This window comes from Polistes fuscatus, unplaced genomic scaffold (genome assembly GCF_010416935.1).
Source record: "Polistes fuscatus isolate 324 unplaced genomic scaffold, CU_Pfus_HIC Scaffold16, whole genome shotgun sequence".
Lineage (NCBI taxonomy): Eukaryota > Metazoa > Arthropoda > Insecta > Hymenoptera > Vespidae > Polistes > Polistes fuscatus.
Window position 1 is genome coordinate 2,527,553 of NW_025113064.1, and position 25,812 is coordinate 2,553,364.

A 25,812-nucleotide genomic window follows, 5' to 3' on the forward strand; every position below is an offset into this window, starting at 1 on the left:
TAAATAAACTTATATAAACGATTATATAAAATTGTAATTAGGTAGAAAATGTTAATTTTAAAATATTTCATATTTATAACAAGTGGTACAATTATATTTTTATTTACGTGCTATATCAAATTAGCTTATTTGTTGGACCTGTTTGAACAATTGTTTTCATTGAATATTATTAAATCAAATTACGATTATATCGTTGGTATGCTTTATTTTATAATTAATATAAATAATAATATAATAAAAGAATATTAAACTAAAACACATAATATCATTTCATCTTATTGTTAGATCATTTTATAATTAACATTTTATTTACAGTTGGAGCTGGAACTTCCGGTGCAGTTATTGCTACAAGATTAGCGGAAGATGGACAAAATGTTTTATTGATAGAAGCCGGTGGTAAAGCACCATTATTTTTAGATATACCATTGTTGTCACCTTTATTACAAAACAGTTTATACGATTGGCAATATGTAACGGTGCCTCAACGTAACGCTTGCAAAGCTTTGAAAAACAATGTATGCTCAAACAATTTACGCTATCTATGTCTTTTATTATATCTGATGATGATGATGATATTATTTATTTACAGCAAAGTAAATGGCCAATGGGAAAAATACTCGGGGGAACGAGCAGATTAAATTATATGACATATGTACGTGGACATCCTCAAGATTATACCAAATGGTTTCCTGATTTTAATGGTATTTTTTGAACCATGTAACTTTATGTATTCTTTCATCCTGTTCTCTGGATATATTTTATTGCTAATATTTTAATATATATATATAACATTTGATTTTATAGATTATATACTTGGAAAAGATGATTCGGTTAAAATACAAGAATCAAAGTGGCATACCGATCTTGTTGATGCAATATTGAAGAGTATATTGGAAATCGATGGGAAAGTTGGTAACATAAACGAAGCCTTAGATACAGGTATAATTATATTTTATATTAAAAGTGTCTTAATTATTATAACTCTTTGCAAAAATATTTATAAATTGATTTATATAGGTTTTATGAAAGTTCAATTATTTGCTGATAATGGGAAAAGATGGAGTACGGATGATATGTTGTATAGAAAATATCTAAATACTTTGGACATTCTTACTCATGCTAGAGTTGATAAGGTATGTTAAATATATTATTAATTATTATGTATTTCAATTTAATATTTAAATGTATGTACAGCGGCTAATTGATTAACGAATATAATTTATTCAAAGATGATGTTTGCGCTAAGTAAATTATTTGTTGACCGATCATATATATATTTTAACAGATTCTACTAAAATCAAATAAAGCAACGGGAATACAATTAACAAAATTTGGTAGAAATTCAAAAATTCTAGCAAAAAATGGGGTCATTGTTAGTGCTGGTGTAATTGGTAGTCCTAAATTATTAATGCTTTCTGGAATAGGTCCAGAAAAACATTTGAAAGATATGAACGTAAATATTCTTGTTAAATTATATTATAATTTGTGGATGTTAGATTTTTATGAATATTTACAATTAATATTCTAATATAGAAACTGTATCATAATTTATTAGATAAAAGTGATCAATAATTTACCAGTCGGTCAAAATTTAATGGATCATCTTCTAACTGGTATTGATTTAGTAAGACTGAAGACAGACTTATCATTCAGTATGATTAACGCTCTTAATCCTATAGCACTACTTAATTATTTTCTTTTTGGCCAAGGTAAATGATTATAACATAACGAAAGAGAATGATGTACAATATACATTAATTATCATTTTATTTTTAGGATCATGGACATCGTCAGGGATTGAAGTTTTAGGAACATTTCATAGCACTTTACAAAAAAATCAATCCTCGATACCAGATTTACAATTAATGATACTACCTCTTGGTATATCAACAGATTATGGTATAACTCTCAAAAAAGCAATGGGAATTTCCGATGAGGTCATATTTTAATTTATTATTTATAATTAATTAATATATATATATATATATATATTTATTGCATATTAATATATAATGCATATTTGTTTTTTATAGGTATATGATAAATATTTTGCACCACTAGAAAATGATAATGTTGTAACAATAGCACCTGTTTTGTTACATCCTAAAAGTTTAGGAGAAATCAAACTTCGTAGTAATGATCCTTCCGATGAACCTTTAATTGATCCAAAATATCTGTCCAATAAATATGACATTGATACGCTTATAAATGGTAAAAAATAATAATGTCTGATAAATAAATAATTAATTAATTAATATATATCTTATATATATTATTCATATCATAATGCATCACAAATGCATTGATTTTTTTGTATAGGTATACAATACCTAAAAAAACTCATTAATACAAGTGCCATGAAAAAGCTAGGTGCATCACTTTATAAAAAATCTTTACCAGGCTGCGAAGCTAATGAATTTGATACGTTAGAATATTGGGAATGCTATATACGGTATTTATCTTTAACCGCTTATCACCCTGCAGGCACGTGTCGTATGGAAGACGTTGTTGATACGTCGTTTAGGTACACTATACAAATAATAATTACTTTTATTAATATATTTAATTACTTATTTTCATTATCGATTTGTTCTATAAAAAAAGAAACAATTATTTTAGGGTATATAACACAACAAATTTATACGTAGTGGATGCATCTGTGCTACCATCTTTGCCGAGCGGCAATATAAATGGTCCTCTTATAATGATGGCGAAGAAAGCTGTTGATATTTTGAAAGAAATAAGAAATAAACAGTCACACGATTTAAGGTATTGTAATAATACATCTCTTTTATGTTATACATTTAATATTTGCAATAAATTTTGTTACTTACAATAATTTGAATTTTCTTTAATTAATATCATTATTAGTAATCTATCTCATACACATTTTTAATAAAAATATTCGATTACAGGAAAAATATATACATGTTATTTTATTCAATTTTTACTAGGACTCTTTTTACTAGGACTTTGTCCTGTTATAATAGCTTTTTTACTTTTTTTTTTTTGCTATTTCTGAGAACGATTTATTGTTTTTACCAAGGAGCTTGGGACCAGCTCAGTTAATTAGGTGGAGTCTTGGCGTTAACAGCACGCAGTATTCCTAAAAATGGTTCGTTCACCCATCCAAGTACTAAACGTGTTCAATGCTGCTCGATTTAGTGATCGAACAGGAATTAGTGCTGTCAGCGTGGCACAACCATTGACATTAAATTTGTATTTATATAAAATATTAATGATAATTAATTAATGATAATTAATTAATGATAATTAATGAATGATAATTAATTAATGATAATGTTTTCTACTATTTTTATAACTACTATGTTTAGAATAATCACTCGAACGGCTACTATTAGAATGGCTTCTGTTTTTATAAGGTTTATGATTTTTATGGTGATCGCGTCTATTATTTTCATGATCACGATGATATGGATGATTTCTCCTAGAATGTCTGTCGTCACGATGATTATCAATTTTTCCACTAGAGGTAACAGTGTTCGATGCTATGTTCATAGGCAACATAATATCCGAACCTGCATTCGACATAAAATTTCCTATAAGTGTTTGTTGACCCAATTGAAGTAAATGATTCAAATTATAAACATGTTCTTGTCTTTGTTTTTCTATTTCCGATGATTCCACGTTATTTCTTGTTTTCATATTAATTTGACGATTAAATAGTTTAGTTCCGTTAAACAGTACTAAAGCGTAGGATACAGAACTAATATGTTTATATGTTATAAAACCGTAAGTTCTTTGCTTTCCGTCGCGATCTTTAGGTATTGCAACTCTTTGTATTGGACCACCCTATAATAAACAACAAATTATACATATATATAATACATATATATATATATTATTATATTATTAATAATATACATATATATATATTATTATATTAATAACTTTGTAATATATCTTTTTTCAAATTTTTTTTTTTTTACTAACTTGTAAAAATAATTCATAAAGAATATCTTCTGTAACTTGGTCACTTAAATTTCCACACCATAATGTACGCATATCTTCATCCATTTTTAAGCTTATTTTTAAGAAAAATTCGAAAATGAATATTATTCTTCATAAAATCTTAATATTCTGTAATAACTATTATTATTTATAAACATCAATTTTTTGTCATGGATACAAATAAAAATCATTAGTACGTTATATATCACTAGATTACAATGCCAAAAAATATACAATTACATAGAAGCTCACAAGTCCACTTTTTTCCCCCTAACCAGATTTATCTTAGTTACTACCGGGACCACCAGTGGGCGATAGTAGGTATTTAACGTGATGATGATACAATACTATCAAAAAATAAAGTATTCTACTTACTATCGCCCACTGGTGGTCCCGGTAGTAACTAAGATGAATGTGGTTATGCGAAAAGTGGACTTGTGAGCTTCTGTATTATTTGACAATGCTTAGATAATTGAACTACCGACAGCCAATCAGAAGTTTCGAAATCAGTTTATGGTATTTCCGTCTTGTCATGTAATAATTTATATATAAATTTATATATAAAAAATTTATATATAAAATTATATATAAAAAATTAAATATAAATTAACTATTATGAAATAGTTATCATTAAATTAATTAAAAAAAGGAAAAAAGGAAAAGCCATAACGACTCGTCGCTCATTGGTTCATACAAAATTGTAATCGATTGGATCATCCAATCACTGCAGATTTTTTACGAGCGCGCTGCTTATATGTAACATGCATGATCAGCCATCTTTTCATTTGCATCTCGTTTGGATAAATGTAATTTTAAACTGGTAATTTTTTTGATACTATTAAGAAGATTAGTGAATTTAATTTCAATTTTATGAAATACGATCAACCATTGATATTTCAATATAAAATAGTTTTTGATTCATTGGGCTTTCTTAATATTTGGTAATGTATATTTTTTAACATATTTACTTGCGGATATGAAAATATAATAATTTACAAGTTGGCGTCGTATGCATAATTGTATTTTGTTATAAAATATAATCTTCATATCTCTTCTCTGCGTAGAAACATTGCTTAATTAAGTTAATCAATTGTATTGATCTTTCGATACAAATAGAATACGATATATTTAGTAAGATAATGAATAAATATATTTAACATTTCAATAAGAACACACGGTATATTAGATTAGATGCAACGTATAATTGCAGTGATATATTAAATATTGTATATTCTCTCTTTATAGTTGCTATCCAACATTTTTCTTTTCGTACTTTAATGTATATAAATAAGGTGTCTCAGTTTTTTTCTGTTTCATATATTTTTGATTACAACTTATTAATAAAACATTTAAGAGCCTATGTTTATAAGATATTTTTGTCTTATTTTTGCTCGTAGAATATGTAATTAACGTTTAGTTGGACAAAAACTGAGATACCCTGTATATGAGGTACTAAAATTTATTATTATTTACCAAATTTATCTTTTTTTTGCATCATCTCGTAAGAATTTTATTTTTATTGTATATAACATATTATGAAATATTCAATTTTATTTAATATAAGTATAGTATCTAATATTTAGAATTAAAATAATGTGGACATAATGAGAAATATTGTATTTTTATTTAATATGGATATAATGAGAAATATTGCATTCTATTTAATGTGGATATATTATTAAATATTGCATTCTATTTAATATGGATATTTTACTAAATATTGCATAGTATTTAATATAGATATAATAATAATAAGTATTGCATACTATTTCATGTGGATATACTGAGTATTGCATTTTTACTTAATATGGATATATTATTAAATATTGCATTCTATTTAATGTGGATATATTATTAAATATTGCATAGTATTTAATATAGATATATATTACTAAATATTGCATAGTATTTAATGTGGATATAACAATAAGTATTGCATACTATTTAACGTGGATATACTGAGTATTGCATTTTTACTTAATGTGGATATATAATAATGAGTATTGCATTTTATTTAATATGGATATATATTACTAAATATTGCATAATATTTAATATGGATATAGTACGAAATATTGCATTCTATTTAATATGGATATATATTACTAAATATTGCATAATATTTAATGTGGATATAATAATAAGTACTGCACACTATTTAATGTGGATATACTGAGTATTGCATTTTTACTTAATATGGATATATAATAATGAGTATTGCATTTTATTTAATATGGATATAATAATAAGTACTGCACACTACTTAATGTGGATATACTGAGTATTGCATTTTTACTTAATGTGGATATATAATAATGAGTATTGCATTTTATTTAATATGGATATATATTACTAAATATTGCATAGTATTTAATGTGGATATAACAATAAGTATTGCACACTATTTAATGTGGATATATTGAGTATTGCATTTTTACTTAATGTGGATATATAATAATGAGTATTGCATTTTATTTAATATGAATATAATACAAAATATTAAGTTTTGTTTAGGATTTATGTATAGCATTAAATATTTCAAAGAAAATAATATAGATAAAGAAATAATGATTATTATATTATCTAAGCAATATTAAATATAATATTTTAATATCGAGACGAGACTAAATGACAAATTACAACAGAATAAAATTTTATTAGTCGATCAATTATGTAATTGACTTTTTTTTTTTTACTATTGAATTTTATCTAACTACTAAGAAATTGAAATAAGGTCAATCTGCTGTTTTATGTATTTTTTTATAATTTTTTCTTCTTTTCTTGTAGAAATGAAAAAAAATAATTTATATCTTGAAAGCAATGATGAGAGGCGAAAAAGTCTATATAGAGATATTATTCAACCGCGTTCAAGAAACGAAGAAGACAAACAAAGGCGAAGAGAAGAATGGATGATTCAACAAAAACTTGAGAAAGAGCACGAAAAATTAAAGAGAAAAAAGATATTAGAGTACGAGTTGAAACGAGCCCGTGAACTTAACACAAGTATCAGCAGAGGAAGATCAGCGAATGAAAGCGATAGCAAAACTAGAGATAGATCTTTAGAGAAAAAATCTCTGGAGAAAAAAACTAAAGCTACAAGTTCTAAATCATCCGTTATGGCTGAGAAGTGAGTTAACTTTAACTATCCTATCGAATACAAATATAAATTGATTTAACACGTTAAGCGTTCTGCTGGTTCCTAGGAACTGGCCTTAGACTTTCCGTTTGCACTGTGATGGTCCCTGCATATTTTCTGTGAGATTCAATATTTTGTATAGGCGACATCCGATTTTGTTTAATCGAAGCTTTCAAAAAAGAAATATAAGTGTGAATGTGGATTTGATAGTCATTTTGGCATCATTCAACCTTTTCATTACTTTGTTTATAATTCACGCATCATAGATGACTATTTCCGCTTGATGGTAGAGTGGTATATGAACGGAATGCTAAGCGAAACAGGCTTGGCACTTAACATGTTAAACGGGATTATATGTTTATTCAAGAATTTAATTAATACTCTAAGTAGTTTTTTAACAAATAAATACAAATTTTAAATATTTAGATTGGATACTTCTGGCAGCGGTGGTTCAACTACTATATTTCAAGGCCCGGAGGGAATTAAAATAAGCGAGAAAGAACTGCATTGTATTAAAGTAAATGTACATAGAAATTTGTCTGAGGAAACGCCATCGAGCGAATTAAATCGTGACATTATTAAACCAGAGGAGGTTGTCATAATAAGAAGAAGTGGTAAATTATTATATATATATATATATATAAATTGTTAGATTTATTTTTGGAGACAAAGTATCAACGAAAAGAGAAATACTATTACGTTTAGTTTAAATATACATGTGCTGTTCTATAGATAGAATAGCAATTTGTAAAATCTTTATATACTAAAAAATGATTAGTATATTTTCGAACGTGAATACACATGTATTTCTATGCTTTTGTATTAGAATCAATTTTATAATTATTACTTGGTTTTACAAAGTAATGATCTTTCAAAAATATTATCAAAGAAAAATAATATAGTTATATTAGGGAAATATTTGTATTCTTTATATCTACGTCAACTGAAGATATTTATAATCCATTAATATTCGACTATGAAGATAGCAGAAGATAATATGCTGTTTACTTTAATCAAAATATCTCTTTTTATATATAGATATGTCTTCATTCGTAATTAATTAATTATTATTTATCCATTCAGGATAAAGTTCACTTCAAATACAACGCTGGATCGTGATTTGTAAACAATGTGTCAAGTGTAAGCACAATTTTATAAATATTATTATCGCTGTAACTAATATTGCTTTGCTTTATAATATTTCACTTTTGCTTGCTATTCTTCTTTTTTTTTTCTTTTTACACATTATTTGGTAGTTTCTCATTATTTGAGTGTAATTGTAATTGTAATTATTACTCTTGATCAATTTGAAAAATAATTAAGTATTCATAGATGTTTATATTTGAAAAAATTTTTCTATTTGTAACAAACAAAATTTTTCAATTTGCAAGTATTTTAATATTTAAACAAAGAATAGAGATATTCTATATATTTTTGTTTTGATTTTATACTAAATAGTTTTTTTTGAAGTATATATTACAATTGAAAAAATTTCTATGCATGAATAATAATTCTTAATAGAATGATTATGTGGTGGTACAATATCAGCGAGAAGATCATTTGTGCATGACAAAATATTTTCTCCAAAGAATATATTAAGACTCGCGAATAATTATTTTCTCATTCAACTTGAAGATTATTTATTAAATTAAGATCTCAAGAAAATTCTACATGTAATTGTATAATTCTATTGTTCACTTAATCCATTTATAATTAGTTAAATTCAAAAATTAAATGGTTTAAAGAAATGACTCAAGAATTATATACGTTTCTAATTTTGAATTTCATTATTATGTAACACGTTGCAGTGCATAAATTCTTAAATATTTTATTTAAAAAAAAAAAAAAACGATATTCCATTTTCAAAATGAACTGCCCAATTTTCTAATAACAAAGTTTTCTTGTGCAGTGGTGAACAGTGATATATTATTGTGCATTATGTCGTTTAAAATTTGGTTCATATATAAACCAAAATTTTTAAATTGTTCTCTTAAAGTGTTAGTGTTTGTGTGTCTGATTTTAATTACATAGGTTCTGGTGATAGTGTGAATGAATTTAATTTAATTAAGTTCATATTCTTATAAGCTGGAAAATAGCATCATTGAAAATAAATGTCTCTGAAGAACTTTAAATATTGATGTTAACAAAAGTGCAGTGATTTTGATTAAGATATTGCGAATTAGTTTATATCTGTTCTTTCTATAGTATTGGAGTGATATTTCATCAGGAAGATCGTTCAACTGATTAATTTATTATATATGTATATGTATATAAAAGGACATAATGTTAATATTAAAAATATTATTTATAATATAACATGCGTAATAAAATAAAAACAAAATATCATAAATAGCGAAAGAATGAATCTTATTGTAAAATAATTTTATATATATACAGTATTATTTAACATAATTCTTTTTCTTCGACCACAATAAATATTTTCATAATAATTGTAAGCCGAATTGTCGATAGTAGGAAAAATTACAATTAATCAAATGGTAAATAATATAAAAAAATACATAACACAAATATGATAAATGTTTTTATATAAAATATTAACAACTCATAGGAATTATATAAAATGACATGAATTTAAAAGTATATAGGATTGCTTAAATTATTACATCTTAATGCTTGAATTTTATTCGCTATTGTATTTTTGCTTTATATAACAGATATTATATGCTATTCGAACAACTAATTATTTTTTTTTTTACATGTGTCATTGAACAGGAGAAGGTTCAAAACCAATCTTCGAAAGGGAAGAGTTACAGAGTTCTTCCAAGAAACATAAAGAAATCGAAGAACGTCGTACAGTGATGGCTGTTAAAAGCGGAGACACAGGTGTTTTATATAAATAAGTTAACATAAAAATATTAGTTTGTGCGATACTTATCACTAAGTACACACACAAAAAATTAAACTTCTTACACTTATTTATTGCTAGATATATTAGAAAAGATAGGATGTGAATACGCATCGTTTCCCATAACTCGCAGACTCTCACTCTATTTCTCCTCTATGCTAGTGTAAAATAAATTACCCAAACATTAAATGGGTTCGACATTGTGTAAGAAGTTTCATTTCAAAAACAGTATATTTTTTTGAGAATAGATTCTTTTTACATTTTAACATTTGACATCAGGTAACAAATCGGAATCATTTAGAAGACATTCTCCACCTTCTAATTTGTTAAGGCATCGAAGTCAACGTTCTTCATCTTCTCGACGTTCCAAGTATGTAATACAATTATTATTAATGTGGGTATACTAGTATTTATTAATAAATCAAATAACAATATGGATATGATATTAATGCATTTAATTTTCGAATGAATATAATTATTGTAGTATAAAGTAGTGGATTATTAATGTTTAATCCATTAAATTGATTAAATATTTTGACATTCGTTAATTAAATAGTATTACTTTAAATGAAGTCAAGTATTGCAATATTTACGAGCATTAATGTTCTCATTGATGTTTAATTAAATGTCATATATATATATATACAGGATATTTCTTAAGTGTTTGAGTCCCGAACAACACACTTGTGCTCTTCGAAATAGACACAAATAATTGCATATTAGGATTCTGTCAATAGTCATATTTATAAAAAAGAATATAGAATAACATCGCTTAAATTTTCTCAATATAAACTTAAACAAACGCTATTGCACAGCTTGAGTCTTCGACAAAATTTTTCTAAAGAACCTAGGACTCAATCATTTAAAAAAAGGATATTAAAAGATTGCAATAGAAAACATTGTTCTATACGTAGACAAAATGAAGCATATTATTGAATAACTTTTACAAAACAAAATTAGAAAAAGAGATTATACCCTAGTAGCGTCAATATTTTTCTTTACATTCATTTTGTTTCTTTCCTTTTTAATTTTTTTTTTCCTTTTTTATTATGCTTTTTCATTCTTCACTTTTCATTAATGCTATCTTTATTTTTCTTTTTTTTCTTGGCTTAATAAATTAGCTTATATCCTTTCGAAGCTCATTTCAATGTGTATAATATATTTAATCCTTATTTTTAATTATCGTTATCTGTCTACGCAATATATTTTGCTTTTATAATAGAACGTGCAATCAACATATTTTATTAATGTTTTGTCTACACTTACATTTATGGATATATTGCACATTAAAAATGTTTAATAGACAATAGTGCACTAAAACTAATAATTGACGGTGACTGACGATGTTATATAGACTGTTGTGATGTGAAAAAGACACATCGAGGATGGTTTTTTGTTTTGTTATGTAGAATAACTATAATATTTATTGCAGTTTATAATTGAAGTTATACTTCTTTCGGCACGTTGGGGAAAATGTAATGGGGAGTGATTTTGTTCTGAGCGTCTGGAAAAACGACACCATGAAGTTTGTAATTCATAAGTTTTGTAAAGTAATTCGATATATCTCTCTTATATTTAGTGTGGACTGATATCTATATTTTGATATTTTCTTTTTCTTTTTTTTATTCTTTCTTATATATATAATAATAATTATTTTTTTTTAAGTTATTTCTTTTCTTTGAAGTTTTTTTTTTGAAGTTATTTTTGAGGTCATTGAGGTTATATTCGTTTTGATACGGCAAAGAAGTATAACTTCTTACGTGCGTACGTAAGTACACACACCAGTTTTTTTTATAAATGTATACATGAAAATATTCCGAATGCCTTACTAAAAAAAAAGGGTATTTCAATTTAATTACATGCATGTTCGATTTTAGTTATTATTATTTGTTTTGTTCTAGCTTTACTAATGCTTCAGAAGATTTGCAGAAGAGCCAGGATGAACAATTATTATATTGGATTCTATCGTGTGATGTAATATTATGCTCTAATTTTTTTTCTTTTCTCCTCTCTAATAATAATTATTTTGATTCACACGCTTTAGAAAATTTCTCCTTCCATTTCACGAGTAGAGAGAGAGAGAGAGAAGGCTGCTATAAAATTTGAATGGGATAGCAATACATAATTCTTTTTTACTTGCGATATCATCCCCCACGACACAAGCGCACTGCTTTTATTGATAATTCAATTTGTTGCATTGCTTATTATTATATTTATTCATCATTATGCATTCGATGCAAATTTATTATACAAATAATGATTTCGATGTATATAATTACATTAGAGAATAATATTACGAGGTAAGTTATATATATGGTAGTAAAGCGTATAATGTAAATATATTTACATTTGCTGCTTCTTCATATTGCATATACACAAATTATTGATTATTTTTTAATCGTTCTATTATTTCTTATTAAATATATATATATATATATTTAAATTAGATGTATGGTATAAGGTTTCTTTTTTTTATGTAAAGATTTCAGTATCGTACGTTTATACACGTTTAAACAGGTGATAACATCTGATTGTAATTATACTAATAATAATCGTTAATAATAAGAATAATGTGGATATAAAAATAAAATAAATATATGGATATTTTACATTGAGTATTGTTGAACTTGAAAATAACATTCGTATGAAGTACCAAAAACTTGTTAATAACATTATATAGTTTATGCATTAATAAGAAACAATTAAATTATTGTACGTTTTCTAAATGTTGAATATTATTTGTTAAAGAAAATATATCAGGGATATCATACGTATGTTAGAAATGTAATTCTATATGATTATTAATTAACATTCTCTATTATAGGTCAAAAGAATCAAATGATTCGAGTTATAAATCTGATCGGAATATTAGCAAAAAAAGTGATAGGTAATTTTAATTTAATTTATATTTGAATGTATAAGGTTGTCTGAGATATTCCACCAATCAATGTATAGAATACACTAGAGCGTAAAATAATTTATTAATGTGATTATGCAATGTTTCATAGACGACAAAGTAGAGAAAGATATCGTGAAAGGGATAGAAGAGACAGCGAACATGATCGTCCAAGCAGTAGCAGCAACAGATACAGATCATCTCAAAATAGAGAGAGCTCTTATCGAGAGTATAGAAGTTATCGACGTGATTCTTCTCCCAAACAAGATTTTAGTCATAGGTAAGCGTAAAGGAAGAATGTAGAAGGATCATAATACATTGCTCTGACGTATAATACATTTTCTACAATTAAAATAGGAGTGAATCACGGAGGGGTGATAAGGAAGAGGAAAGCAGCAGTAGCAGCAAATTCAGGAATTATTCCAGTAATAGAGAGAGAAGATCTAGATCTCGTTCTAGATCCAGAGATAGTAGGTATAGAGAGAGACAAATGGTACCATCCTATTGCGTCGACCAAATGCCTTATCCAGTTTATTACGGGGTAAATAATATCGACGATACAAATAAAAAACTTATTATATTCTTACAATTAATGTATATAAACAAAAAACATTCTAAAATTCGTGAATTTACAGCCACGACCTATGATGATGGGACCCATGATGCCAATTAGAGGACAAGTTCCTATGCCCAGAGGCGGCAGATTACCTCCTTCGTTGATAGGACCCATAAGACCATTTCCACCTCGTTTCATGCCACCTAATGTATTTAGGCTAGGTCCGCCATCCAATTATAGTAAGGGCTTTTCTTGTTTATAATAAGCTTTTCAATGATGATAATAATGGTACTCAAAAGAAAACTGTTTATTCTCAGGGTTTGGACCAATGCTTTAACAGGATTTATTATTAGAAGAAAATTATCTAACAATTTTATATTTACTAAATACAAGTATTTTATCTTATACAACTTATGTAATCTATTTTAAAACGTGTTACGTTAAAATGACGTAGTATAGATATTGATCGATGAAATAAAATCTTTTACATTGAATTACGAAAAATAATGAATTGAAAATAAAGCGCCTTTTTAAACGAGCCAATCATATACCAGTAGTCGCTTATACAAAATACACGAGCCTATGACGATTTTATTTTGATTCTCAACCAATTACGATTCGGCATATGGCTCAATGCATCGTTACACCAATCACAACTGTACTTCTGTATACCGCTTAACGAGCCAATCAGCGAGCAGTGGTATCTTGGCGCCAAATACTTGGACAAGATGGCGTGAGTTTTTCGGATCTATTGTCGTGCGCTCCTTTAATTTAAGCATTTAACGAATGTTTAGGTAAGATTTAATCGTCATTCATTTATATAATAATAAACAATTAATTGAATTTAACATTTCATTTACTTCCAAATATTCTTTTATTGTATTTAACTGTACTATTATATTTGTTGTAACAATTTTCATGGGGTTGCTAAGCAACGCCGAGGATAGTTGGAGAGAAACGGCGAAATGCGCAGGAAAGTATACGCGCATACATAAATAGATGTAATATATATATATATATATGGAACCAAATGGAGTCGAATAAATATACGCAGCGTCTCTCAATATCCAAGAATATCCATCCTACTGGCATGCTACTTTCGTTGGCTTGGAGAGCAATAGCGAGAGAAAGAGAAAGAAGAAGACCAAGAGAGAGGGAATAAGAAAAAGAAAGAACACCAAGAGAGGGTAAAAGAGAGAATAAGAAAAGGAGCGGCAGTAGGGCGAAGGCTCGACCGACCGATCGACCGTATCGTGTGCTGCTCCCTCCAGTTTTCTCTTTCTCTTTTTCTCTTTCTCTCAAATATATATACATACATATACACACACACATAGACATATATAAACACACTCTCCCATTGGAGTAGAGACGACGACGACACGGGAATCGTTGAAGCAAGTTGGCACGAGAGTTAGTTTCTCAGCATCGTCGAAACGATTAAGGTAGCGTTAGTTCTCCTTCGCACCAATTGGAAAGAAAGAGAAACAAATATATAACTTAGAGTTCGGTGTTTTATCTTTCGAAAGGCAAAGCAAAGCAAAGCAAAGTAAACCAAAGTAAACGTACCTTTCTCTTTGCTAAAGGAAATAAAACACATATAGAAACAGTGCGAGAAAACAATATATAATAATATTCATATTAAATAAACAAGAATATTTACATCATCTCCTCGTATGCATACGTGTTATATATTAAACATTATATTAAACGAAATCAGAAAATAATTCAAAGAATTTCGGTTTTTCGATTTGGTGTTGTATGCGCGCGCGCGCGCGCGCGTGGGGGCCCCCCCTTACACATTTGTGTGTTATATTAAAAAACCGTTGATACAAAAATTCTAATAGTATATCCTACGCGTGTAATAATGTTTCTTTTTTTTTTTTTCATAATACACAAAAGAATTTCTTAATAAAATAGTGAAAATCAAATCTACATATTAAGTAGATTAATTCTATTGTGCGCGCCTAAACGCTTCGAAAAGTGTTGTTGTGTATACACACCGAGGAGGAGGAGGAGGAGGGGGTGGCAAGGGTGGGTGGGGGGAATCACATATACGAAAAGTGCGCGTGCGCCCAACCGCGCGCAGGTACGCACGCGGAGGTGCATGATATTACTATTACTACACACACACATATACATACTCTTTCTTTCTCTCTCTCTCTCTCTCCTTTCACCTTTCTCTCTTTCTCTCTCTCACTCTGAACCTCTTGTTATCCTCTTGCCCTTAGCCTTGATCGAGAAACTCTGAGGACGAGGCGACGCGACGCGAACCGCCGCGACGTCGACTACGATTCACCACCACCACCACCACCACACTATTATCACCACACCACCACCATCATAACCATCAAACCATCAACACGACGACCACGACCACGACCACGACCACGACCACGACCACGATCACGACACGAGGACGTAAAATATTAGAAGCAACGTAAAGCGGGTTCCTGCTGCTGCTGTTTGCTGTGTTGCTGTTACTGTTGCTGTTCCTGTTACTGTTGGTTTGATTTTGGTTTTTTGGTTTGGTGTTGGTGTTGGTTTGGTGTTGTTGCTGCTACTGCTACTGTTACAACTGTTACAACTGTTACTACTGTCGTCGTCGTCGTCGTCGTTTTTGGAAAACGTGGTGGTGGGCGGCCTCGCATAGCTAGAATGGACGAGGAAGAAATCGACGGTGTCAAGTCGCCCATTAAAAGACTCGGATCTACAAGGAAATTACTCGTGTTTAACAGTAAGTTTTATTTCTTTCTTATTTTCTTTTTTAATTCCTCTCCCCCCCTTTTCTTGGATTTTTTCATTTGTTTGTTTGTTTGATTGTTTGTTGATTTTTATTGATTTATTTGTTTATATATTAATATTCTCTTTTTCTTTTTTATTTTTTTTGTTTTATCTTTTTGTTAAAGGAAGAAACAAATAATTAGTATCAATCAGCGTTCTTTTTTCTTCATCGGAGACAACGACCTTTTTATTTCTTCTTCTTCTTCTTCTTTTTCTTCTTCTTCTTACAACTTTGCCTCGTCCTCCTCCTCCTCCTTCTTCTTCTTCTTCTTCTTCTTCTTCCCCGTTGCCCTTCCATAATCCTCCTCGTTCCCTTTCTTTTTCTTCTTCAATTCTTTGTCCTTCCAATCCTACCTCCGTTTCTAATATTTTTCTTTTATTCCTTTAATTAAAATTTTTTCTTTCTTTTCCTTTTTTTTCCTTTTTTTTTTTTCTATTTCTTCATTCTCCCTTTCTTACTCCTTTTTTCTTACTTGTATCCCCCCTCTGTCATTTTTTTATCTTCCCTATTATTATTCCTCTCAATGTACGTGTTTATATTTACTTATGTATGTGTGTGTTGTGTGTGTCTATGTAAACGTGCACGTGTAGAGTATGCGTTCGATTACAAACGATACACACACACATACACACACGCGTTTATCGGATTTTTGTTTATTTCCCTTATTAATTTATTAACTTAATTTAACTTTTATTACTTTCATTTGTTTGTTTATTTATTACTTCATTCTCTCTCTCTCTCTCTCTCTTTCTCACTTTTTCTGTATTTCTTTTGATTTTTTTCCCTCCTCCGCCATTTTTTATCTTGCCAATTATTATTCCTCTCAACGTACGCGTTTATATATACTTATTTACGTGTATATATTGGTAATACGAATCAATGTGCATGTGTTGCGTAGTAAAAGCAGCATGTATGTGTGTTGGTGGTGTATGGTGTTCCGATGAAAATAAATATGGAAATAATAAATAAAAATAATAAATAATAAATAAATATAAAAAATAATAAATGAATAAATAATATAATGAAAATAAATACGCGCACACATTACTCCACGTGTATCGTAAATTTTTATATATTTCTCTATATTTTTATTCTTAACCAAAAAAAACAAAAAAGAAACTCCGCCCCCAACCCCCACCCCCAATCAAAAAAGATTACATACACTTTTACAAAAGATTACATATACTTTTATATATGATAAGTAATTTATTTCTATAAAAAAAAAAAAGAAAAAAACATATGGGGTTCGGTGTCCTTTTTTTTAATTCTCTGGAAACCCGCGCGCGAAATATTACGTGCGCATTCTTCCACGCGCAGGATGCATCTCGCACAAATACATACATGCAAACAAATACGTGTGTATATGTGTATTATTTTAGTAACTTGCAAGAGCAAGAGCAAGAGAAAAAGAGAGAGAGACCTTGGAAAATAGTTTCCCTGGAATGCAACAAAAGTTGTTTAAAAACAAAAAACAAAAATCGAAAGGAAAAATAAGCCAGATAAGAAAAAAATTAGCAGATAATATTTTCTCTAGATTATTATAATACCATAAAATATGTATATTCATTTATTTTAAAATCATTATCTTCGTTATAACCAAATTTTTCATTTCCTATATATGTGCGCGCGTATGTGTGTGTGTATATGATGTGTGTCATCATGTGTTATTATTATTATTATTATTTTGAAATGATTGTAATATTTGTGTGCACGTTACATATAATTTTTGTCGTTTTAATTTTCAAACGATCATTATAATTAAATTTCATATTTTACACATACGACACATGCGCACAGTTTGTGCACATTAATATTAATAATAATAATAATAATAATATTTATTGTGTTGCCTGAAAATAGTATTACGTGTCGATTGTTGAAAAAACAAATTGTATGAACGTTATTAAAAATGTAAATTTAATACAGAAGGAATGTTACCGGTTAAATGATTCAATTTTCAATTTTCAATATGGCGTTCTAATATTTTCAATATGGCGTTCTAATATTTTCAATATGGCGTACTAATATTTTCAATATGGCGTTATAATATTTTCATTATTTCGTTGTTTTTATTTTTCTCTTTTCTTTTGATGTAAATTTGTATTCTTTCATATCCAATTGGCAAAAAGGAAAGAAATAAAGTGGGCTAATTGGCAAGGTCGTATTCATAAATGTGTGCAAAAGGGATCTCGCAAAGTTCACAAAATTGAAATAAATAAAATCTGTTTTTATTTGATTTATTGAATGAATGAATGAATGAATGAATGAATAAATGAATGATTAAATGAATGAATGAATGAATTAATTAATTAATTAAGAAATGTTCATAAATGTTAGTAACTTGTAGGGTTGCGTCAGGTTTTATTTTCTTGCCTGCTGCGTTTTCATTTCGCACAGGGCCCTCGTGAAATGTAGAAACGGGTCTGCCGATTGGTATGATTGATAGTAATGTAAACTAGTAATGTACTAGTCAATGGTGAAAGAGACGACGATCAACAGTTATAATCATTCTCGAGGAATGTTGGTTGTGTGCATACGAAAAATAAAGGCTGTTGCTGCTGTTACAACTACAACTACAACTACAACTACAACTACACAACAATAACCAACATATTTCTTTTTTCTAATGCAGAAATACATCTACTCTTATAATTTTGTTGTCAACAAAGCAGAGATTCCTAATCTTCTACATTTCTTTTCAAAATGTTTCTTTCTCGAAGTACACGTAATGCACGTTGAGAACCCCTAATCTATTAATTTCATTAATTTCATTAATATTATTATATAAATATTATATAATATTATAATATAATAGTAATAATATAATAATAATATTAAATATTAATTATATAATTAATAATTATTATTATTGAACATTATTTTCGAGTGAATTCATTGAACAAAATATTATGCAAAATACATTTTCTTTCTTTTCCTTTATATATAGTCCACCTCTTTTCCTGAAGCTGTGTTGCTGTTACCTTTACTCTTTCACGGTTGAATAAAATTAGTCGATAAAATGATTAAAAGCTTTCTCTCTCTTTCTCTCTCTCTCTATCTATCTATCTTTTTAAGCTTCTTTGATTCTCTTTAGCTATCCTATTCACACACACAAACACATACACACACATAACACGTATTATAATAGAGAGAAGAAACGATTATCTCGGAAAATAACTCTCTCTCCTTGTTGGCTTGCGCGCGCGTGTTTTACCTTTTCTTCAGCAGCAGCAGCAGCAGCAGCAACATCAGCAGCAGCTTGGTTACTTGCTTGCTTCTTTCTTTCACATGAAACAGAGAAATAAAATTTCGTATGCGTGTGTGTGTTTGATTGAGTACGCGTGAGAACACACGTGTGTGTGTGTGTGTGTGCGTGCGTGCGTGCTGGGTACGCGTGAGAACACACGTACGTGCGTGTACGTGCGTGTGTGTCGCGTTTCTCCCCGTCCAATATCGATCTCTCTCTCTAACGGCTAGTTCTCGCAAGTACGCCGGTTATGCACCTCGTATAAACCAGGTAGGAACGTCTCCGTCATCTCCGGTACCCTCTGCCATATCTTTTTTTTTTCCTTTTTTTTCTTAATATTAAAAAAAAATTTTCCCTTTTTTCTTTTTCTTCTTTTTCTTTCAAGAAAGCGAAAATGTTTCTTTAGAACCATCCTTGTTGATTGGAAACTCCTGAATTCTTACTGCTCATAGATCACATGCATAATAATATCCGTACGTCACACGTGTATATTTCATTTTATTTGTTAATTTTCATCCTACTCCTGATATTATACCACACCCTGCATTCGTCTCATTCTCTCAAAGTTTAATCTTCTGAAGGTTTCATTTTTACCGTGTGTGAACTGCACATATGTGATTTTTTTTTTTTTTTTTAATGTCAGTTTGCCATCCAAAATTGTTGTTTAACACGTGATCTCTTTCTTCCACTCGTTTATATTTATATTTGTTTGTGTTGCACACATATGTGTGTGTTGTGCATTGACACACGACGCTCAGAGAGTCTCTTGAAAAGATGAGAAAATAAAAATAAAGATGCTTCCTGTCTTCTCTCAGAAAAGATATTTTTACATGTATAAAAAGCACTTAATCTCTCTCTTTTCTCCTTTTTATTTATCTTTATCATGATTTTTTATTATACGTTTGATTCAAAGAATTCAACGAAGACGACTCTATATTATCGAACATCTTTTCGGCATCCTTTGCTCTCTCTCTCTCTCTCTCTCCGACCATCGAAATATCTTTTTTCTCTTTTTTTTTTTTATAGACATATATACCCTCACTCAAAAAATATCGAATCTCGTTTGGAACTCAATCGAACAATTATCGATTTCTATCGAATTTTGCTTGTGACCTTCACCGACCTTCACCGACTATTATCGGTTCCTTATCGATTTTGATTATCGATTTTCTTTTTAATTCCATCTCTTCGACGATTTATTTCGATCAGTTAATTGGGGAATTTAGTTTAAAAAATGTCTTTGTCGGGAAATCCCCTTCCTCCGTGAAGTTAGTAAATTCACTACGTCGACGGAGGGTTACAAAACATAGGAATAGTATATCGAAAACTTTTTGGTTACAATTAAAGCGATAAACGTTTGTAAAACTAAGGATACTTATACATTTTTGTCTAAAGTTTTTTAAATAACAATACAAAATTGAAAAAACCCGCCCCCGTGAAGTTAGTAAATCCACTACGTCGACGGAGGGTTAAAAAACATAGGAATAGTATATCGAAAACTTTTTGGTTACAATTAAAGCGATAAACGTTTGTAAAACTAAGGATACTTATACATTTTTGTCTAAAGTTTTTTAAATAACAATACAAAATTGGAAAAAACCCGCCCCGTGAAGTTAGTAAATCCACTACGTCGACGGAAGGTTACAAAACATTGGAATAGTATATCGAAAACTTTTTGGTTGCAACTAAAGCGATAACGTTCGTAGAGTTAAACTAGCTGGCTCAACAAAATAAAAGATTAAAATGATGATGAAGAAAAAGAAGAAGAAAATAAGAAGAAGAAAAAGAAAAAAGTTATTCTACTACATATGTTCTCGATGTATTAAATATATGTAGTTGTGTATGTTAGAAGAGATAAAGAAGCAAACAGTCGTCGTAACAGCAACTATCCCGGCGAATGAACGCCACGCCCTCGATCAAAAGAAAAAGATAGAAAATCTTATTACGTTTGCTTCTAGAAAATAGAAGAAAAGAAAAGAAAATAGAAGAGAGGAAAGAAAAATAAAATAAAATAAAAGAAGACAATTTCTATCATTATACCGTTATTCACGTGAAAATAATCATCAATTTATTCTATGAATGATATTTATTACCCAATGAATGATATTTATTACTTAACTTTTGCATTATAAATGCAATTATAAATTCCATTCGTTTGGAAAATCAACGTTTATCGATTATCATAGTTACCATCATTCATATCTTTTAAAATAATTCTATTCCATCTATTCGAAATAATTTTCTAATAATAATAATTAATATAATATATATTATATTATATAAATAAAATAATTTAATTTATGAGAGATAATAAAACAAATTTATATAATTATTTTCTTTATAATTCTAATACAATATTATTGTATATTTATATAAAAAAAAAAATATCGATAACGGGTGTTCAATATCGGAATTAATATTATAATACATAAAGTTGTAAAAATGATGAACAAAATATAATATACCCTAATGTAACGTAAAATATTTTACAGGATATGAAAAGAGAAAAATCTTGAAAGGATACACACACACACACATACAGCAGCAGTACACACACAGAGACAGAAAAAGAGAAAGAAACAAACATATATGTTACATAAATATATTGTATACGCAACTTCAATATACCGGGTGGTCGGATGAATAAAGGAAAGAAACTAGAAAGAAAAAGAAATGGAAAAAGAAAGAGAAGGTATATAAATGCACACGTTTCACTTCCGTTACTTGTACACGCGATTTCTTCAATGTGGGCGTATATATATATATATATAGAAAATGAAAAAAAGCCAAAGGAGGAGAAGAAGAAGACGAGTTTTGTCCGGAAATCCCATCGTCGAAAATAACTGCTCTTTGGCTTTTCTCTACCACCGACGACTCTGCGACTCTGGCTAACGTTTTCTTTCTAACGAAAGAAACTCTTATCCCTTATGATACTTTTTCTCAAAACATTCAATAGAATTTTCTCGTATCCTCTAATGGTAGTCTTAACCTCAACATTTTAAAAAAAAAAGAATTAGTTCATCATCAGTTATTTCACACATCATCACATTTATTTTCAATTAAATGAATTCAATGTAATTGCGTCACACGATATATTGTCAAAAATGTAATGGTGGTTTGAGTCAACTTTTAAACAAAACAAATTAGTTCATCAGTTATTTCACACATCACACATTTATTTGAAATTAAATGAATTCAATGTAATTGTGTCACACGATATATTGTCAAAAATGTAATGGTGGTTTGAGTTAACTTTTAAACAAAACAAATTAGTTCATCAGTTATTTCACACATCACACATTTATTTGAAATTGAATGAATTCAATGTAAATTGTGTCACACGATATATTGTCAAAAATGTAATGGTGGTTTGAGTCAACTTTTAAACAAAACAAATTAGTTCATCAGTTATTTCACACATCACATTTATTTGAAATTGAATGAATTCAATGTAATTTTTATTCGATATATTGTTAAAAATGAATCGTTAGATAAGTGTTTTGTTGTTTTTTAATATTATATAGAATTCATTTACAATTAGTGTTCAAAATGTAATCCTTGAAATATTTCCAAACAAGAAATATATATGACTTAGAAACATTTTCATAATTATGGGCACATATATCAATTAGAAAAATGATTATTAGTAATATAAATTTTGCAAGAGACTGAAGTTCTCTTCATTCTTACGTTATGTAATGATTATCGATAAAGATAATATATCAAAAATGAAATAACGCTAATCTTAATATCAATTGAATTATTTATCAAACTGTATATTAGTCACAAAAAAGATAGATAAAGCACAAACAAATATTATTGATAAGACAAGAATTGTCAACTAATAGAGTATTGATGTGTGAGAAATAATGAAACAAATTTAATTCACAAAAGTAATGAAGGAGGTTTGGAAGAGGGGCTTATTAAACGTATCCTTCCAAAAATAAGAGAGAAAGAGAAAACAAAAGAGAGAGAGAGAGAGAGATAACAAAATTAGAAAAATTATTACTAATAAAATAACATTAATCTCAATCAAATAATAATCAATATCAAGTGAATTATTTATCAAACTATATTAATCACAAAGAAGATAGATACAGCAAATAGAATATTATTGATGAAACAAAAATGGTCACTAATAAAATGTTGATGAGAAATAATGAAACAACTTTAATTCGCAAAAGTAAGAAAGGGGAGTTGTGTGTGTGGAAGAGGTGCTTACTAAATGTATCCTTCCAAAACTAAGAGAAACAGATATCAATTAGAAAAATTATTATTAATAAAATACCATTAATCTGAATATCAAGTGAATTATATTATTCACTAATAATATTGATGTGTGTGAAATAATGAAACAAATTTAATTCACAAAAGTAAGAAAGGGGTGGTTGTGTGTGGAAGAGGTGCTTACTAGATGTATCCTTCCAAAAATAAAAGAGAAAGAGATAACAAAAAAGAGAGATAACAATTAGAAAGTTATTATTAATAAAATACCATTAATCTGAATATCAAGTGAATTATTATATGAAGTGGCCCTCCAAACCTGAAAGGGGCGGAGTAAAGAATAAATAAATAAAATAAATATTATATCAAGTGATTTATATTATTCACTAATAGTATTGATGTGTGTGAAATAATGAAACAAATTTAACTCACAAATTAAGAAAGGGGGATTGTGTGTGGAAGAGGTGCTTACTAAATGTATCTTTCCAAAAATAAGAGAAAAAGAAAGAAAGAGATATCAATTAGAAAAATTATTATTAATAAAATAACATTAATCTGAATATCAAGTGAATTATATTATTCACTAATAATATTGATCTATGATAAATAATAAAACAAATTGAATTCACAAAAATAAGAAAGGGGGGTTGTGTGTGTGGAATAGGTACTTATTAAATGTATCATTCCAAAAATAAGAGAAAGAGATATCAATTAGAAAAATTATTATTAATAAAATACCATTAATCTGAATATCAAGTGAATTATATTATTCACTAATAATATTGATCTATGATAAATAATGAAACAAATTGAATTCACAAAAATAAGAAAGGGGTGGTGGGTTGTGTGTGTGGAAGAGGTGCTTACTAAATGTATCATTCCAAGAATAAGAGATAGATAGAGAGAGAGAGAGAGAGAACACAGGTTTGACTTGCACACTAGTCGGTCAGAGTCACAGTCATGGTCACGCTTCGAGGGTTGAACACTCTGCATATATATAGATATACACATATATACATATATACATAAAACACTGTTGGTAGAGTAGTATACGGTGGGAGAAGAGAGTTCACCGGCGCGTACAGAGGATACAACACCAAACCCAGAGTGTGCTGCTGCTGCTGTTGGTCGAGTACGAGTACGAGTTATCATGATTGTGTTGGTGTTTGGTAGTGTTGGTGGTGTGCGTGCGTCCCATCCATTGATTCCCCTACTCTTTTTCTCTCTCTCTTTCATACTTCTTTCTCTCTTTATCTTAATCTTTTTTTTCCTTTCATTCTTTCTCTTACTCTTTCTCTGCCCCACTCGGTCGTTTGCTCATTTTTCATCTCTCTCTTGCTCTCTCATTCTAGTGAATTATTTTTCTGTATATACAGGGCGACAAGAAGCCTACTCTCTCGCTAACTAAACTCGTGTCAGTCAGTGTAACACCATCTTGCCGAGCTGGTGCACGTATTCACCATATTTCTTTTAACAAACCCATCATTTCTCACTGATATATTATTTCATTTCTTTTTTTACTTTTCAAGAAAGAGTGTGTATGTGTGTGTGTGAGAGAGAGAGAGAGAAAAGGAATATATATATATTTAAACAAATCTACAATATATTCATTCAATTTATTTATTACATATTTATGTGTTGTTTAGATCTCTGTGTGTGTGTATATATATACAGTTTAAATATATGTAACATATATGTACCTGGGATGGATATGTGAAGAAGGAAGATAAATAAGTGGTGTGTGAAATTCAACATTTATCAAGATAATTTGATCCAATTTGTAATAGTGCAAAAAAAAAAGAAGATATATATATATTAAGTTATTTATATTCGACGCAACACAATGTGTTATATCAAGTTTTACATATCTACAAACGAATAGGACAGAAGAATCCCCTTTGATCTGATTATTTATCGATTGAAATCTCAATTATATGATAATAATAACAATAATAATAATAATGAGAAGAATTTGTTGGAATCAAAAAGAAACATCTTTTAACAACAACAACAACAACACAACAGCAACATTAATACTTTAAATACAGCTGCATAATATATTTTGCAAGAAAAGAAAAATGAAATAATTATAAAAATTAACTAATAACACGCAGACTTCAATAAAGTCAATAA

The 25,812-nt window shown here is 28.6% G+C and overlaps 4 protein-coding genes and 2 long non-coding RNA genes across 11 annotated transcripts in view; 5 read left to right on the top strand and 1 right to left on the bottom strand.

Annotated features, from left to right (window-relative positions):
- The first annotated feature begins 47 nt into the window (after positions 1–47).
- Positions 48–2,871, top strand: LOC122514833 (glucose dehydrogenase [FAD, quinone]-like). Its single transcript, XM_043631906.1, has 11 exons — positions 48–196; positions 316–515; positions 590–701; positions 805–939; positions 1,018–1,133; positions 1,286–1,453; positions 1,556–1,709; positions 1,777–1,937; positions 2,034–2,211; positions 2,320–2,524; positions 2,620–2,871. Exons 1-11 carry the CDS (start codon positions 49–51, stop codon positions 2,837–2,839), a joined length of 1,797 nt encoding a protein of 598 aa, XP_043487841.1. The 5' UTR covers position 48; the 3' UTR covers positions 2,840–2,871.
- Positions 2,872–2,999: 128 nt separating this feature from the next.
- Positions 3,000–4,204, bottom strand: LOC122514835 (RNA-binding protein 7). The gene is made up of 2 exons (XM_043631911.1): positions 3,955–4,204; positions 3,000–3,813 (listed from the first exon to the last, which is right to left on the bottom strand). Exons 1-2 carry the CDS (start codon positions 4,036–4,038, stop codon positions 3,292–3,294), a joined length of 606 nt encoding a protein of 201 aa, XP_043487846.1. The 5' UTR covers positions 4,039–4,204; the 3' UTR covers positions 3,000–3,291.
- Positions 4,205–4,717: 513 nt separating this feature from the next.
- Positions 4,718–13,920, top strand: LOC122514916 (female-specific protein transformer-like). 3 transcript variants are annotated; one of them, XM_043632057.1, is made up of 10 exons: positions 4,718–4,792; positions 6,760–7,099; positions 7,535–7,722; positions 9,842–9,952; positions 10,254–10,344; positions 12,799–12,861; positions 12,983–13,150; positions 13,228–13,411; positions 13,506–13,665; positions 13,744–13,920. In XM_043632057.1, exons 2-10 carry the CDS (start codon positions 6,762–6,764, stop codon positions 13,761–13,763), a joined length of 1,323 nt encoding a protein of 440 aa, XP_043487992.1. In that variant the 5' UTR covers positions 4,718–4,792; positions 6,760–6,761; the 3' UTR covers positions 13,764–13,920. The 3 variants fall into 3 exon arrangements, with proteins under 3 accessions (XP_043487992.1, XP_043487991.1, XP_043487993.1); XM_043632056.1 differs by having other exon boundaries at positions 4,719–4,913; XM_043632058.1 differs by lacking the exon at positions 4,718–4,792 and adding an exon at positions 5,340–5,421.
- On the top strand, positions 11,701–12,162 carry LOC122514970. The gene is made up of 2 exons (XR_006303188.1): positions 11,701–11,742; positions 11,876–12,162. It is a non-coding gene; the product is annotated as an uncharacterized LOC122514970 (long non-coding RNA).
- A 1,858-nt stretch (positions 13,921–15,778) lies between the features above and the next one.
- LOC122514885 (rho GTPase-activating protein 4-like) overlaps positions 15,779–25,812 on the top strand; it is a 32,057-nt gene continuing 22,023 nt past the window's right edge. Inside the window, exon 1 of one of the 4 annotated variants that reach the window (XM_043631991.1) lies at positions 15,779–16,160. In XM_043631991.1, coding sequence (XP_043487926.1) covers positions 16,082–16,160 — 79 coding nt within the window. In that variant the 5' untranslated portion in view covers positions 15,779–16,081. Of the gene's footprint in view, positions 16,161–25,327; positions 25,460–25,812 lie in introns of those variants that run through there. The other 3 variants (XM_043632000.1, XM_043631995.1, XM_043631996.1) reach the window with 3 other exon arrangements.
- LOC122514956 lies at positions 24,748–25,752 on the top strand. The gene is made up of 2 exons (XR_006303172.1): positions 24,748–24,817; positions 25,326–25,752. It is a non-coding gene; the product is annotated as an uncharacterized LOC122514956 (long non-coding RNA).